Source organism: Ruditapes philippinarum, unplaced genomic scaffold (assembly GCF_026571515.1).
Source record: "Ruditapes philippinarum isolate M1 unplaced genomic scaffold, ASM2657151v2 ctg16201_1_1_1_1, whole genome shotgun sequence".
Classification (NCBI taxonomy): Eukaryota; Metazoa; Mollusca; class Bivalvia; order Venerida; family Veneridae; genus Ruditapes; species Ruditapes philippinarum.
Window position 1 is genome coordinate 1,209 of NW_026858797.1, and position 18,454 is coordinate 19,662.

Genomic DNA, 18,454 nt, shown 5'->3' on the forward strand with positions numbered 1-18,454 from the left:
CTTGTCCATCTTCAAACCTGGACAATACCATTCATCTTTTTCAATGCCTCTATTTACTGAATAGCGAACAATGCAGACTATGATCAGACGGTGCCATTGTGTGGCTAGCATATTTATATACATATACATATTTAGTTGCAACAAACTATGTGTAAGGGTGAAAGGGTTAAGAAAATCCATTTTTTTTTCAATATTCATTGCTCTGTTGATGAATGACCTAGTATCACATCTTCATTTCCATTTTCAGGTGGATTTTAAGAAAAAACACTGTCGACGATTCTACCTGGCACATTGCTGCAAAAAAAAGTTGTGATTAGTTTAACTTAAAATTGTTGGACAGACATGTGCAAGCGTCATTTAAATTTATTTAAATAAACTGTTGTTGCATATTCATGGTGCACAATGTCTCTTTTTATCAAATCTTGACTTCAATTATAATGCACATCCAAGCTAATTTGGAACCACAGGTTACGCGTTCATGGCGTTGTTAACATCAGAGACATATAGATATCATCTCTGTTGATATCGTTAAAAAAGGTCGCTTAGTTTTCATACTAAATGTTATGAGAATTATTAAATCAAATTTTAATGAAACTGGTCTTTCTTATTTGGTAAACTGTAAGTCAATATAACATGCAGTATCACCATATTTTTCCTATAGATATGGACAGTGATGGAACACGTGCATGTTTTGCCCGCTTCAGATCATTAGATTTTTTTTTAAATTTTTATTTATTTATTCTTTTTATATTTTTTTTTTGCATCTCAACACAATGATTGTTTTTTTGTTTGTTTCCAAAACCCTAGCTCTGTTCAATGTTCGTGTTTTTGTTGTTGCATGTTTGTTTGCGTGTTTGTTTTTTTTTTTTTTTTTTTTTTTTTTTTTTGGTTCTTTTTTTTTGTTCATTTGTTACTTTTCTCGAGGGCAGTTTATTTTGATTTTTAAAAGAAATATATCAGCGTAGTATCGATGCATCTTTAATTGTTTTACGCAAATAACTTAAATACTTTATTTTTATTTTTTAAAGGGAAGTTCTACTATTTCCTATTTTCCCACGCTCAATATTTTTCCATTCATAAATAAACACGCCTGCGTGTGTCGCGTTGCATGATGGGTAATCATTAACCGGCGTGCCTGGACTGAAACCGACAAAGGGAATGGCGACATAAATTAACATTTTGAATTGTGTGCAAATTCATGAAAAAATACTTTATCTACGACTCCACCAAGTTTCAAAAAACAGGAATTCTCAAATTAGTAAGTATATGAATATTTTTTGAGAGCGAAGCTTTGAGCTGCCATGATTAAATGGGCGATAACCGGCACCGAAATTTATGCAGGATTCAAGATGGCGTGTAGTTTGATTACGTGCCCTTGAGAAGGGGGACAAACGTTGTGCCCGAATTGCATAAAAATTATGTACCTTGCAAAAATAATGGTCACTGCTAAAATGTAACCTCGATTGCGACGATGCATGCATTGTTTCGTAGGGATTGCATGGTAATAAATGCTGAAAATAAAGGTCTGCAATTTTCGCTTTAATTGAGAACGGAAAAATGGCGGATTTGGTTCACTCGAAAGTACCATCAAATTTGAAAGGAAATGTACGATTTGAGCTTCATTTTAACAGTGCTTTAATATTTCTTATAGACTATAGAACCAGTGTTAATGGAAAGAGGAGACGAATTTTGATCAGATTATATAATTTTCTAGATCTATTTGATCAATTTGTAGATCTGCACATTCTTTTATATAGTCTGTAACGTTTTCACACTGAAACATTCTTTTATATAGTCTGTAACGTTTTCACACTCACACTACCGTATTTTGTCAATTGTGACCCATGGACCATAGAAGTCACTTTTTCCAATTTTTTTTCTAGACAAGCTTGAATCTTGAAGGAAATTTTCAAAGGTCAGAGACAACTAGTTAGGCCAGATTAGCCTAGACTTATTCACAAACTTTCTTTTCCTACTGTGAAACTGTTAGTGTAATGCCTAAATACCTATTTTGAATTTTAACTGTCATTTTTTAGACATGGAAAATATATCTGAAATATTACAGGTAGCTAGGACTGATTTTTTTCTGTTTAAATTTGAAAGTATTTTTTAGTTTAATATTTTTTTCTTTCTGTGTCACCGTCGGCCTGCTGGTAAGGGCCATCAACTGGACACTTTTTTAACATTTTTCCATACTGGCATGCGAGCAGTTCCCCTACAGAAGCAGTACCCGTATTTTTCATGTAAACGCTTGATTTTTACTTGCATTCTTCAAAAATTCATTTCAATTCAAGCAGATACATAAATGAGACAAAATCCAAGTGTCAGTTCGCCAGTACGTATAAAAAGTCTCATTTTAGATCACTTTCACCTGTGCGTTGTCAAAACGTGACCTTTTTTTATCTGGGGGATTCCGTCCTTGCGCGCATGTGCTAAAATACTTACACGTGAGGCATGTTAAAGGGTTTTCCACTAATACCACCTGTTTACTGATAAGTTATTAATTAAGTAGGCAATGTGATGAAAACTTGTTTAATTATCAGAATTTTGACCAATATTACTATATAAAATAATTTTATGGCTTTGATGCGTAAAATATCATGCATACAAGCATGCCATCGCATGTGAACGCGTTGGGGGTAACGGTACCGGGTAATAGATACACTCGTTAAGTCTACTTTCTATTTCCTGAATTACATCTATTTATCTCTTAGAAAATGGTCTGTTCAACAATAATGAATGAAAAATAGGTCCGATATAATAAAATTGTATAATTATAATGGGTTAAATTTTATGTACGGGAACTACTTCTATTCATACAAAATAATGGATAATTTCCGTACCCCATATGAGGCCTCATAACTAAGGGTTATTCTATGTTTAGAACATGATGGAATTTCCATGATTTGTGTGACGAGCCGAATATTGATGTGTAACATTCAAATTTTGGTGAGTGAGCGTAATAAAAAATAATGTTTAAGTAACTACGATTTTTGTACGGGAACTGCTCGCATGCCAGTACTGGCATGCGAGCAGTACCTGTACAAAAATATGGTAGTTACTTAAAATTTATTTTTTATAACGCTCACTCATCAAAACATTGATTGTTACACATCAATATTCGGCTCGTCACACAAATTATGGCACGATATGGCCATTTATGTCTTGACATGCCGTAAAATCCAAACAAACAAACAAATACAAATTATGGAAATTTCATTATGTTCTAAACGATGACTTTATTAGTAAGAAACGACTTCATTTAATGAGGCAACACAGTTGGGCAAGCCCAGTCTTACCTGTGAGCCAAACATAGAATAACCCTTAGTTATGAGACCTCATGTACATGATGTAGGGTACCGAAATTATTCATTATTTCGTATGAAGAGAAGTAGTTACAGAACATAAAATATAAGTAACAATCCATGATAATTATACAGTGTTATTGTATCAGACCTATTGTACATTTTTAATTGTTGAAACCACAATTTTCCCCAGAGGTAAATAGATGTAATTCAGGAAATAGAGCGTAGACTGAACGCTGGTATCTATACCCGGTACCCCCAACAATTTCGCATGTAATGGCGTGCGAGAATGCAGGATATTTGACCCATTCAAGCCATAAAATTATTTAATTAGTTTTATAGGTCAAAATTCTGATAACTAAACAGGTCACCCACTAATCTGTACACATGTGGTATTAGTGGAAAACTTTTAAATAGGTGTATTAAAATAGGTGTATTATGTAAATGTTTTTGCGCATGCGGGTAAGGACGAAATCCCCAACGTTTACACAGGACTTCCTTTAATGCCATAATGGAAGTTTGGGAGTCATTTACTCTTTGATTTTGGCTTGTGACTTCCAAAATTTAATGTTTTTTCTTCTTTACCTATATAATGTGACTTCCAATATCAGAGATTAAGTCCAGTCAATGCGAAAGTCAAAATTTTTTCCCAGCCACAAGGACTGGGATCCTTAGATTTATTTCCAGCCCTGATGATTTTTTCCCGGCCCGGACTCTAAAAGCTAATTTTTTTAGTGGGTATGATATTGCCATAATTATAAATAAAAATATTTAGCAAATATGAATTATCAGACTCAATTATATCAGTCTTCGCCTTAATTTTTTATCAGCACTAGCCCAGTCGGGCTAGCAGCTTACAAATTTCACTAGCCCAAACACATTTTAACTAGCCCAAACCAAAATGGTATTTTTTGCATACATTTTGTACAAAAATAACACTTTCTATATGTTTTATATACCATTTAACATTATTAAAATATCAACAAATCAACTTTTCTTCCTTTCATTATTTAAATAAGAAGAGTTTAAACTACATATGAAAAGAAGATATTTTGATATTTCTGTGGCATTGTCCACAGACACTGAAAAAAATTGTTTAAAAACTGAAAATACTCTTCTCCTCGTTTACTGTGACCATGTCGGCTGATACATGCATTGACAACATATTTATATTCCTTTTCGTATTACTTTTATCATATATTTTTTTGGGGAGTTCCTTTTTGGCTTAGTGCCTTCAAAATACAAGAGAAAAGACATATTGTGAAGTGTGAGATGACGCCTAATAAATTTCTAACAATCAATATTTAATAAGCGTTTTAAGGTCAATAAAGCTGCAAATAATTTTTAGGGCCAAGGTGGTTTACCCATCAAAATCTAGAGTAAAATGAAAATTCTGGGGTAAAATTTATAAAAAGAAATTGCATTGTTTTGTTATCAAATTTCATTGCCTTCTAAAAAGTTCCTTTCTTTACATAAATCAGACTGACTTATAATAAAATATTCATTCAATGTGAAATAATACAAAACTTGCTCTGTTAAGGCAGGATTCCCTAGACTAGGGTTTGTTTAGGATACACAGCAAATTAATGAAAAGACTCATTTTTTGTTGCTGACATGCTGTTGTTTGAATGTGTCACATTCTTTTACAATCAGCTACATGGTCAGCATGAGGCTTTATTCATACTTTATTTCTACAGACTACATTTTAGTGCCGCTCTTTGGTTTTGATATTTATTTTTGAAATTAGAATTAATGAAAAATAAATATAATAGAATTAAAACTTTTATACACAAAGAATTAGCCTTTGAGGAAATTGTCCGTAACTGTAAACTTGGTACGAAAATATTGAGTACAAAACTGCAGATGGCAAGGGATATGTTTTCCAATAGCTAAAGTGGCAAGTACAACATATTTTGTAGAAAAAACATTTTAATATATGTCTAAACAAATTGAATATTAGGTTAAGTCCTATGATGATTACACCAAATTTTAAACTTTATCAATAATTTCATTTCAGAAACTCCCAAGAGTTACCTTCCCTTTGTACTCGATGTCACTTCCTGCTACTTTCGTTTTCAACGTACAGCAAAGTTGACAATAGTGCTTTTAGTTTTCCATCTAATTCAGCAGAACTGTATTGTATTTTCATAAAGCCAAAACATAGCTATCTGGAGCTCTGCATATTTCCAACATTTTCTTAATTTGGATATGAAAAAAGCCCTCGACCAGACGGGCTACCAGCTTGGAATTTTCACTCGACCACCCGCAAATTTACTCGGCTCAGTCGTCGGTTGAGTGGGCTAAGTCGAAGACTGCTATATGATACTATGAAAAAAATATACAGAAACATAATAAATGAAAGATGATCCCCCAAAAAATAATGAAGAAACACTGTTCATATATGCATATTTAAAGATAATGAATTATAAAATCCATTTTCAGGGTGAAAATGGAAGCGTCGAATGTGCTGCCTATTGTCACAGAAAGTAAAGTAGTTAGTGCTCAATATGCAGATAATGGGGCAGTGCTTTACCAAGGACAAGGTAAGTAAATGACAAGCAGATATTTTGTTAAATACTTACTTAATTTATATTAAAAGAAGCACCAGTGCCCTTGGAGAGACATTTTCCTGCTGAGAAATGTAGAGGTGGAACTTAAAGCAGAAAAAATAATTCATGAATATATAGTATATAATATAATGTAAATATATTATAACATTGTAATCATGAAATGATTGTATATATATGTGTATATAAAAATAGTATATTGCTATTTTTTATTGTTTTAAAAAATTTATAATAATCTTCCAGAAATACTAAACATTGTAAATGTTCCTATATTAAGAGGTGGTAAGTCCCACTGTGTGAAATAACCTTCTTTCTGCTCCAAAAAAGAAAATTTAAGGAATAAGCAGAATTCAATTTCATTTACAACTGCAATAAACTGACGGATTATTTTCTCATTATTTCAGGTGATGCATATGGAAGTATACAGCATGTAACAGACGAAGTCCCACCTGTTATCATGGCAGACCAATCTGCCCAGAATCAGGTCTTTATCACTTACTTGTGTTGTTATTGTAGGCATGATATTGATCATTTGTAAGGGCTTGTTGTTGAGATAATTCACTAGTATCAGCAATCAGTTTTAAAATTCTGTATTTTTCATGTCAATCATGTTAACAATTTTCAAAGAAGATCTGCAGTGTCTATTATAGGATGAATGATTGCAGGATTTGCGCTTTTTTGTCAAAGATTTTTGCATATTTTTGGGATTTAAGTGTGTGAAAATTCCATATCTGAATTGATGAACTTTCTCAAAAAGTGTAAAACTTCCTGTTTAGTGTTATCTACTTGAATTATGCTTAAGATTATTTTTAAAAATACTGATAATTTCTATAAAGTCTCTTTAAATGTAAAGTAAACATATTGTGAGTATACACAGAGAAGATATGTTACATTTTAAACTTTACATACTGTAGGTTAAAACATTATGAAATTGAATAGGTACTTTTTCTTAACTTGACCAATAATTTAAAATGCAGCTTCTCAAACATAAAAATCATCAGTTGAACGTTTCCATGTAAAAAATGTCAACAAAGTGCAGACAAATCACATCATAGAAAAGAATAATTTATTTCTTATATAAACTGATGCTAATCAAGCATCGTCGTCATTGGCTCTAGGGATGCACATTTCAATAGTACTATAGTATATTGCCCCAAAACAGACCTGAAAATTCAGCGGCAGAGAGCCATATAGATTGCTACCTTGCAAATTATGTATAAAAAGTCTGGTCTTAGCTTGATATAAACAAACACCAATTGTTTTCCAAAATCGGCCCTACTCTTTAAAGTGACAGGGAAATTCACCCCTATTTTTGAATTTCTAGAAAGGACACAGTATAAATGTATATATGTTAGGTTGTGTTATTATTAAATTTGTTAACAGCATTGAAAATGTATTACTCCACTTCACATCAGACTATCTTTCCCAAACCTTTATATATGTTTAACAAAAAAGGCCCATGATGTTTCAGAATTCTATTGTAGAATAACAATATTGATTTCAATGTTAAAACATTAGAAGAAATCTTTTGTATTAACAATTTTTCTTTAATATTTGTGGTCAGACCTATAGGAAGGTAATACCATAGTTTATAAAAATCAGAATTGAATATTATGCATCAGCATAGCTAATTATTAATGCCTATAATAAATGTTTTATATTTCAGGGTGATTTTCTGAATGGGAGCCAGGAACTTTTCAGTCAACAATCAGGACAGCCTGGTAAGACATTTAACTTCATTTTAAATATGAGCCGCGTCACAACAAAACCAACATAGTGTGTTTGCGACAGGCATGGATCCAGACCAGCCTGCGCATCCACGCAGTCTGATCAGGATCCATGCTGTTTGCTATCAGTTTCTCTACTTGTAATAGAGTTGGTAAGCGAACAGCATGGATCCTGATCAGACTGCACGGATGCACAGGCTGGTCTGGATCAATGCTGGTCGCAAACGCACTATGTTGGTTTTGTCGTGACGCGGCTCATATATTTTATGCCCTTGAAGAATTGCATATTGTAATTGCATTATTAAACTGAACTTTTATTCAGACTATTTTAAAAAGACTTCAAAATTCAATGATTGCTACTGTTAGCCAGAGTGTCATACACTAAAGTTATGTCTCTTTTGACAAAGGTAGACATCATTTATAGAGGTCAAAGGCAGATAAAAAATTGTGTACACCAAGTATTTAAATCCTATGTATGTAGATGTTTTGCTTAATTAATAAACTCTATTTTAAAGGCGAGACAGACTTTTGTTCAATGAAGTGTGGTATTATAAAGTAATAAAAACATTGCCATAGAAATATAAATGGCTTATCTTAGATTTGAAGATGCCTGACAACTGGATTGAAACTTGACAATTTTAAACTCACCGGTCACAAAGTAACCTGGTGAGCTTTTGTGATCGCTTTTCGTCCGGCGTCTGTCTGTAAACTTTTAATTCAAATGACATCTAGTCATAAACTGCTTAGTCAATGTCATCTAAACTTCACAGGAATGTTCCTTTGGTGGCTCCTTCAGTGTTCCCATTTACGCACATATGTGCGTATTTTACGCATAAATAACAAAATTCACGTACAGAAATTTTGGCAAGAGGGTAAAAATACGCACAGAAAGTCGTAACCTTAATCATGTATAATTCAAAAATTAGTTTTTTTGAGCAATTTCTAAAACAAAAATTACTTAAAGTGCATTGAAATTGATGAAATGTGAGAAATTCTCCCAATTCACAATGAAGTTTACAGACCCCCCACTGGCATTATTGCCGTAAATTACAAATTTGAAATTTTTGTTTTACGATGCCTGTAAGAATAGCCGATGAAAAACAATCTTGAAATATTAAAAAAATATTAATTCTTATATAATTGTAATCAGCAACAACTGGATTTGTGAATGTTTCTGCAGAAAACAGACACATTTTCATTTGTCACATATTTTCGCGATGCCGATTTTGTTAATTAAAAATATCACCAAAAAGGAAGCTTTGTTTTGTTCAAAGGTGTGTAGTAACAATTTATATGCTGTTTATAAATTAAAATATCTTAAAAATAGTTACATTAATTGAGATGGTGATATATGCCAGAATGTGTTGGTCACAATTAATTTTAACTAGGGTGGGGGGTTGTAGGGGTGCAACGATACAGCCAAACCCGTATTGCGATATATTGCGATATAGACAGCCTGTATTGCGATACGTATTGTGGTACAGTGTATACTAAAATAATTAAAGAAAACAATAAAACGTAAGCTATAATGCTATATTTCAACTCTTCTTATTATTCTTTTAGAACACATACATGTATCTATAGAATGAATAAGTACCCTGTGTCCTTGAGGCTTTTTAAATGTTTTTCTTAAGAAATATCAACATGTCAACAACTTTCAAGCATGACTTAACATACCCCACGCGTTCATTGTACATGTTCGGTATAACAGTTTCAGAAAAGTACGTACGTGACGGTAGGTCGTATCTAGGGTCTAAAACACGAATCATATCCTTAAATCCATCATTTGAGACAACACTAAACGGTCGAAGATCATTAACAATGAATTTTCCGACGGCTTGCGTTATGTCCTTATACCGCTGACTTGTAGGCTTGTAGGGGTGTAACAATACAGCAAAAACCGTATTGCAATATATTGCCATTTTGCTGAAGCGTATTGCAATATATTGCAATACGTATTGTCTTGTATATGTTTTGATGTAAAGATGGAGTAACATTTATATATTATTATCATATGTATATAATTTTAGTAGAAACTTAATAAAAATGTAAGGAATAAATAGAAAGTAAAGTGTCACACAATTTGATAAACAAAACTAGTCGCGTGTGACCTTTCACATCTGGGCCGCTTATGTAAATTATGCGGCCGCTTATTGACTTCTAAGTGTACTAGTTGTCGGATACTTTTATCTTACGTTGGCGCCAACAAAATTGGCCAATTAAAGATTTTATGTGAAATTTGTACAAAATTAGAAGGCAATTAATTGAAAATTATGATTTTAATAAAATACCGGTTTTCCAAAAATCGTACCGCGGTACGAAATTTATTTTTTCATATTGCAATATATCGGTATACCGGTAAACCGTTACACCCTTATAGGCTTGTATTTGGAAGTCTGCCCAAAAGAACTCATAATTGTCGGCTGCTTTACGGTTGACGCTGTTGCCGCGATCAAACTAGTACCAGACTTGCATGCACCTTGTTGCAGCTTGATTTTGTGGTGTCGAGTCAAATGTGTATTTAGATTTGTGGTCCCTCCGCTTTAGCGAATATCCATCTTACATTTTTTACAAACGGCTATGCCGTCCTCAATTTTTCCTGTAGATTTTCTTTTTTTTAAGTTGAACTCCACCCATTTTTTACTTTTAGCTTTCTCATTTTCAATTAGTTCAAAATCTTCTTTTTCCATTTTTTTATTTCAGTTAATCAACAATTTTTATCAGTCCTAACTTAAATTGCGTAACTGTGTGTAATTTAATAAAGCGTGATCAAAGCCGCACTCTGAAAATGACGTCACACGATTCTGCTTCTCGCACGGTAAGATCAAAGAGCTTCGTCAGGAAAAGTTCGCGGCGGCGTTTCTTTATACATCACAGGGATCGACTAGTGTCGGCAATCTTTTCATGTTTCATTGATGTTTTGTTTTTGATGTCGTAAATCGTTGCTTACTGATTCAAAATTGAAGTTTCTACATTCATGTTATTTCGGCATAAATATTAAAGAAAAAACCGCAATACAGGGCAGCTGCACCGCGGTACGTATCGACCCGATATACCGGTATATCGTTGCACCACTAGGGGGTTGGAGGGAATCGTGAAGAAAACAGCAGCATAATTGTCTGATGTATGGATTTGGAATTATTCTTTTATTTCATATAATTATTGTACAAATTTATGTACCCCCTGAAATTTTATTTTACCCCCAGTTTTCAAAGGTAAGGGGTAAAACTACCCCAAATGAAAAATGTAAGTGGGAACACTGAGTTCCAGGGCCTTTTCACTAGTTTTGGGGAAGGCGCCTTAGCCCTTTTTTGTGGGGAAAAAATGTGCGATTTTCACACTTTTGGGGAAAATATATTTTCACACATTTCGGGGGAATATCATGATTTATTTGCATATCTTCCTCCAATCACATTAAAGGTTTACTATAGTACTAAGCTTTCTGTCAAACAGATGTAAAAGACATTTTTTACAGATCAATTTCCTGCCCCTTTATATTAACTCATATTTCCTATTTATAGTATTTTACGTTGGTCATGTGAGGGTTCTTGGTTTGATTCAGAGGGTACATTATTATCAGTTTACAAAGTATTACTGGTACTGATGTGCTAGGCTCGCTATTTCCGACAGTTGGGCATGTTGTGCTACTCGGACACATGGGCTTGCTAGGGGATACATGTATTGGATTCTGTTGCACTAAAAAGGTCATCAATTCATCCAATTTTTAATAACCAATTACAAACGTCACTCAATCGTATTTTCTTCTTTTTCTGAGTTAACATCAATTTTATTAAATCAAAGTATCCCTATAATGGGTTATTGAATTATTAGCTTTCATTGGACAAAACAATTAACTATTTTTAAACAAGAAAGTTTGTTAACAAGTTTTATTATTCAGTTAAAGGGGGAATATTTGCCAGAAGGGGAATTTTAGTCTGTTTTTTGGGGAAAAAGGTAGTAATTTGGCTTGGGGAAGTAGCCTGATACAGGCTACAGCAAAGAAGGGTAAAAAGGCCCTGCAGTTCAAAGAATATAATTCCATGCAGAGCTCTGGTTGCCATGGCAACCAAAAGAAAAAACTAAAAATATCTTCTTTTAAAAAACTTGAAGAGGTACCGCTTATATATTTGGCATGAAACATCTTCTAGTGAGTGTCTATCAAGTTTGCTCAAATAAAAGCCCTAAGGTCAAAATTGGCCCCGCCCCTTGGGGTCATTGCTTTTCTTTATAATATGTATATAGTAAAAACTTAAAATATCTTCTTTAAAAAAAAAAAACCCAAATAGCTAGAGCTTAGATATTTGGCATGAAACATCTTCTAGTGAGTGTCTATCAAGTTTGTTCAAATAAAATCCTTCAGATCAAGATCAAAATTGGCCCTGCCCCAGGGGGTCTGATTTTCCTTACATGTCTACAGTAAAAACTTAAAAAAACCCAAAGAGCAAAGGCCTAGATATTAAGCATGAAACATCTTCAAATGGGTCTCTACAAAGTGTGTTCAAATAAAAGCCTTAGGGTCAAAATTAGCCCCGCCCTAATTTGTCTTATATATACATGTATATATAGTTAAAACTTAAAACTCTTCTTGTGAAAATCCAAAAGAGCTAGAGCTTAGATATTTTGCATGTGGATGCCTACCAAGTTTGTTCAAATAAAAGCCCAAGGGTCAAATTTGGTCCAGCCCCAGGGGTCATTGATTTTCCTTATATGTACTGTAAATCCTGTATTTTTAGCTCACCTGTCACAAAGTGACAGGATGAGCTTTTGTGATCGCTTTTCGTCCGGCGTCCGTCCGGCGTCTGTCCTTCCGTAAACTTTTACTTTAAATGACATCTCCTCATAAACCACTAAGCCAATTTCATCCAAACTTCACAGGAATGTTCCTTTGGTGGTCACCTTTAAAAATTGTTCAAAGAATTTAATTCCATGCAGAACTCTGGTTGCCATGGCAACCGAAAGAAAAAAACTTTAAATATCTTCTTTTAAAAAACTGTAAGAGCTAGAGCTTAGATATTTGGCATGAAACATCTTCTAGTGAGTGTCTACCAAGTTTGTTCAAATAAAAGCCCTGGGGTCAAAATTGGCCCCGCCCCAGGGGGTCATTGATTTTCCCTATATGCATATAGTAAAAACTTAAAAAATCTTCTTTTAAAGATCCCAAAGAGCTAGAGCTAAGATATTTAGCATGAAACATCTTCTAATGAGTGGCTACGAAGTTTGTTCAAATAAAAGCCCCGAGGTAAAAATTGGCCCTGCCCCAGGGGGTCAATGATTTTCTCTATATGCATATAGTAAAAACTTAAAAAATCTTCTTTTAAAGAACACAAAGAGCTAGAGCTAAGATATTTAGCATGAAACATGTTCTAATGGGTGTCTACCAAGTTTGTTCAAATAAAAGCCCTGGGGTCAAAATTGGCCCCGCCCGGGGATCATTGATTTCCTTTATATATGTGTATAGCAAAAACTTAAAAAGTATTCTTTGAAAATATCTAAATAGCTTGATTTGCCTTATATGTGTATATCAAAAACTTAAAATTCTTCTTTGAAAAAACCCAAATAGCTAGAGTTTAGATATTTGGCATGAAACATCTTCTAGTAAGTGTCTACAAAGTTTGTTCAAATAAAAGCCCTGGGGTCAAAATTGGCCCCGCCCCAGGGGGTGATTGATTTTCCCTTTATGTATATAGTAAAACCTTAAAAAATCTTCTTTTAAAGAACCCAAAGAGTTAGAGCTAAGATATTTAGCATGAAACATCTTCTAATGAGTGTCTACCAAGTTTGTTCAAATAAAAGCCCTGGGGTAAAAATTGGCCCTGCCCCAGGGGGTCATTGATTTTCCTTATATGCATATAGTAAAATCTTAAAAAATCTTCTTTTTAAGAACTCAAAGAGCTAGAGCTAAGATATTTAGCAGGAAACATGTTCTAATGGGTGTCTACCAAGTATGTTCAAATAAAAGCCCTGGGGTCAAAATTGGCTCCGCCCCGGGGGTCATTGATTTTCCTTATATGTGTATAGTAAAAACTTGAAAATCTTCTTTGAAAAAACCCAAATAGCTAGAGTTTAGGTATTAAGCATGAAACATCTTCTAGAAAGTGTCTACAAAGTTTGTTCAAATAAAAGCCCTGGGGTCAAAACTGGCCCCGCCCCAGGGGTTTCATTTATTAACTATATGTGTAAAAACTTAAAAAATCTGCTTTTAAGAAACCCAATGAGCTAGAGCTTAGATGTTTAGCATGAAACATCTTCTTATGGGTGTCTACCAAGTTTGTTCAAATAAAAGCCCTTGGGTTAAAATCGGCCCGGCCGGGGGGGGGGGGGAGGGCAGGAGCTATATACAGGTGAGCGACTTCAGGGCCATCATGGCCCTCTTGTTTCGTGATGTTTTAATTTTTGCTATTTCTTCTGATGTGAAAGGGTTTCCACTTAAACCTTTTTACCTATTTCTCAGGTGAGCGATTCAGGGCCCTCTTGTTTATTGGTCATGTCTGACAGTCAAACTCATTTTGTAAAGTCTGATAGCTTGGCACTGTGAGGCATAGTACTGTGCATGATATGTAGTGCCTGAAAAATAAAACACAAGCCAACAGATAAGACATTTTTTAATTGTCTGTTTCAGCATATACTGGTAATGATGGTGGCCAGACTCAGACACTTGCAGCAGGCAATGTAAGTTATTTAACATTTAAATTGAATTAAGACATTTTTGGTTATACATGATAAAGAAATTGTGAGACTGTCCTAAGCGAAGTTCAGATTGTTGTTAGCTCTTGGAGCAAAAAATGCTCCAAACTGAGCTTTTGTAATGGCATTAAGTCTGTCATCATTATCCACAAACTTCTTAAAACATCTAAATCCCAAGGTAAATTTTGACCAAACTTCACAGACTGTTAAACCATCTTGCTTATCTCTACAAATGTTTTTTTCAGTCATGCCCTTCTTGGAAAAATGGGGATCTATATTCATGCTTTGCCTAATTTTCCACTGCTTTTTAGAGGAAACTGCAGGGTATAGAAATTCTCCCTCTGCCAATCTATCTGTCAGTCTCACTTCTTGTCCAGTCCATAGCTCAGCCGTTCATCAAGGGATTGTGAAAAATAATGTGTCATGTGCAACACCCAGACCCAAACCTTCAAGTCGAGGTCACAATTGGAGATCAAAGTTCAACATTACCTGATATAATGTTTATTGCATGTCTGGTCAATAACTTTTTCATCCATCTAGGGATTTAGAAATAATTTGACACAAATGTTTACAAAAATAAAAGGATGTGTCATTGACAAAACCCAGACCCAATGTCACACTTAAAGGTCAAAGCTAAACACGGTCTGTTAAAAGAGCCTATTTTGTATCTAGACCACAACTTTTCAATTCATCAAAAAATTTTTGGCTTGGTTGCTCAGGTGCAAACCCGGGTTATAGGATGGTGAATGTTGGATGGGCGAGGAAAATTTTTTTCTCAGTTTTCTCAGCAACTACTTATCACAGCCTCTTTATATTTGGAATACAGCATTAACCCATAGTCCCTTACCGTGGGATTCGCTTTCAGGTCTGTGGCTCATCCACTTCCTGTTTGTCGACTTCGATTTTCGTAACAGTTTTCTCAGCAAGTACTTATCACAGCCTCTTGATAATAGGTATACAGCATTAACACATGGTCCCATACTGTGGGAGACAATTTCAGGTCTTTCGCTCATGCACTTCCTGTTAACAGACTTTGTTAAATTTCCATCATTAATGGTCAATGGTATTAAATTTTTGTAACAGTTTTTCAGCAACTACTTACCACAACCTTGTTATTTGGTATTCAGCAATAACACCTGGTCCCATACTGTGGGATTTGATTTCAGGTCAATTGCTCATCCACTTCCTGTTTACTGACTACTTAGTTAAATTATCACCATCAATGGTAGAAAATTTTAGTACACTGGGACTACCTTGGACTGAAAATTTAGGGAGAAGTGACTTCTCCCTTCAGGTAAAATAGGGAGAAGTCTTGAAATTTAGGGAGAAGTGATCATCAAATCGAGTTATATCATTGTTTTTTTTTTCTAATTTTATTTCACAAAATATACATGTACACCTTTATATGTACATGCATATAAAATATACATGTATATGGCACTGAAAATAAACAAATGTGTATTTGAAAGTGGCTATGATGATATTTAATGAACTACTAGTTGCTCAATGAAGTTTATTTAAGCATTTGATTTACATCAACACAATATTTTTAATTTTTTTTTAGGTTCAACAGTTTTCTGACTGAATTTTAAATGCAATTAATTAAGAAGAAAAGTTCTTTAATTCATAATAAGAATGATCTAAACTTGCAGACTTTAATGTCTTGGTCTGTTCACTTTAAGTTTGATTCTGTTTTTACATCATGTTTTTCACGTGATACAAATAACAAGCTAAGATTCCAATGATTACGTAGTCATATAGATTTATTTCCAAGAAGATGCTATTACCACTGACTAATACCAGGGTGGCACTTGGTAATTCAGCTTAAATTTATCTTGTTTCTCTAATATTAACATATGATAAGTCAACAGAGTAATAAGGGTGGGGTACTGCATGTCATGAAGAATCAAGAATAATATGCTGTGAAATAAATTTAAGGCATAACATATCTTTGAATGTTTTTATATGCCCAAAAGGGCATATTATGTTATACCCCCTTGTGTCTGTCTGTCTGTATGTCCACACTCACAGGAGAGTAATTATGTGGCTAGAGGGACAGTAGGTAACTGTTCTTTCTCTTTGATGTCGTTCATTCCGTAATGCTTTTATGTGGCTATTTTCTTTTGTGTGGCTAAAAAGAACAATAGAGAGAACAATAGAGTAGCCACATAATTACTGTCCTGTGAGAACGTCCGTCCATTAGCAATTTCGTTTCCGGAGCATAACTTAAGTTCCATGTCATATTCATTTCAGGTTGCCAATGACAACAGTTCATCCCAGGTAATTGCTGACTTTGACCAAGTCCCTGTGACAGAGCCTGCTATAGTTGCTGAGAAATACATACCTCTTGGAGGAGATCAGGTTAATGAAAGCAAACAGCTTGTTGCTGGCATTGAACCCGTTGTCAAAGTATCAACTGATATTATAAATACTGGGGGTCAAATCAATACTGTTTCAGAGGGTGATTCTGGCAATGCTGTTAAGGATAAGTCAATGTCTCCTCCAGTTTTAGAGGAGGAGAAGGAAGTTAATGAGAATGATGTAAACCAAGATGAGGATGCTCCTGTGATTGAAGCTGAGGCTCCTGCTAAAGAAACAAGGGGACGTGGAAGGAGAGCAAGACAGTCCTCTGGCAAATCTGATGAGACTGAGGAAAAGGTTACACCAAGAAGAGGAAGACCAGCAAAAGTGTCTAAATCAGCTGAAGAAATTGTAGAAGATGATGACAAGAAACTGTATCCCAAACGTACAAGAGGATCTGTTGACACACCTGGTAAATCAAGTAAGGCAATTAAGGAGGCAGCTGAAGAAATGGAAGAAGATATAAAAGAGGAAGAAATTGAAGAAGAAACACCTGTAAAGAAGGGTAGAGGAAGAGCAAAGAAAGTTACAGAGGATGCTAAATCAACACCTACTCCAAAAGGGAGAGGAAGAGGGAGAGGCAGGAAGAATACTGATGAAGATGTTGAAGAAACCCCAACCCCATCTCCAAAAAAAGGTAGAGGACGGGGAAAGAAGATTGTAAAGGAGGATATAGATGATGAGGAGTTAGAAGAAGTTGAGGAAGAAGAGATATCGCCTAGAAAAAGAGGTAGGCCATCTAAATCGGCAACACCTGTGCAAAAAGGTACACCTAAAAGAAAATCAAAAAAAGTTGAAGAAAGTGAGGAGGAGGATGAGGAGGAAATAGAAGAATTGGAAGAAGATGAAGATGAAGAATTTGAGAACCCTTTGATAGAAAGAAAACGAGCTGAAATGTTTGGAATAGAATACTCTTCTCCTGCAAAGAAAATGAGAGGACAAATGGAAATGAGGGATGTTAATGAAGATGTTGATGAAGAAGAGGAGGAAGAGCTTGAAGAATTTGATGAGGAGGAGGAAATGGAGGAAGATGAGGAATATGAACAAGCTGTAATAAGAAGGGACCATCAGGGAACTGAATAATGACCCGTACAGTTTTGAAGATGTAGACCATGATCCCCAGCCATCAACTTCTAACCAGGGAGAAACTATTGAGCTCAAGCCAGTAGCAGCAACTCCTGTACCTGCAATGAAAACATTTTCTACTCAAACCCCTATTGAAACACCCGAGCTTGAGAACTTTGTAGAAGTCCTAGTAACCTTCAGTGAATCTCCAGGTAAAAGGACTGTATAAGACCAAACTTGATCCAAGATTGAAAAAAGAAAATTTGGGTCCTCTAAGGTATTGAAGGTGAAGAATGGGATATGGATGATTCTCCACGTAAACGTCGTTTTAAAGATGACGGTTTAGGTTTGTTTGAGGATACTGAAAACAGGAGACGTTCTTTCAAGAGAAATGCAGAAGAGGCTTTGAAGTGTCCATTCTGTGACAAGGCATTTATAGGGTTAGTTAAACATATCAAAACCAAGCATAAAGATGAACCTGATTTTGAAGAAGAAATGAGAAATGCTAAATGGAGAGAAAGAATCATGAAAGTGTCAACAATGGGTGAGAATGAAGATGGAGAACCTTGTCCTGAATGTGGTAAGATGTCAAAAAATCTTAAACGTCATATGGAACTTCATCAGCAAAACCGCATGCAGAATTCCATGCCCCATTTGTGGAAAGGTTGTATATTGAAAAACTGGAATGATTCCCACATGAGAACTGTCCACTCTGGCAGAAGACCTTACAAATGCCCACATTGCA

At 34.7% G+C, this 18,454-nt stretch overlaps 1 protein-coding gene across 4 annotated transcripts; it reads left to right on the top strand.

Annotated features, from left to right (window-relative positions):
- Nucleotides 1-1,140: 1,140 nt before the first annotated feature.
- Nucleotides 1,141-17,887, top strand: LOC132754301 (nucleolin-like). 4 transcript variants are annotated; one of them, XM_060744917.1, is made up of 6 exons: nucleotides 1,141-1,258; nucleotides 5,748-5,848; nucleotides 6,277-6,356; nucleotides 7,539-7,593; nucleotides 14,219-14,268; nucleotides 16,537-17,887. In XM_060744917.1, exons 2-6 carry the CDS (start codon nucleotides 5,755-5,757, stop codon nucleotides 17,725-17,727), a joined length of 1,470 nt encoding a protein of 489 aa, XP_060600900.1. In that variant the 5' UTR covers nucleotides 1,141-1,258; nucleotides 5,748-5,754; the 3' UTR covers nucleotides 17,728-17,887. The 4 variants fall into 4 exon arrangements, with proteins under 4 accessions (XP_060600900.1, XP_060600898.1, XP_060600899.1 ...); XM_060744915.1 differs by lacking the exon at nucleotides 1,141-1,258 and adding an exon at nucleotides 1,461-1,501; XM_060744916.1 differs by lacking the exon at nucleotides 1,141-1,258 and adding an exon at nucleotides 1,497-1,605.
- The last annotated feature ends 567 nt before the right edge of the window (nucleotides 17,888-18,454 follow it).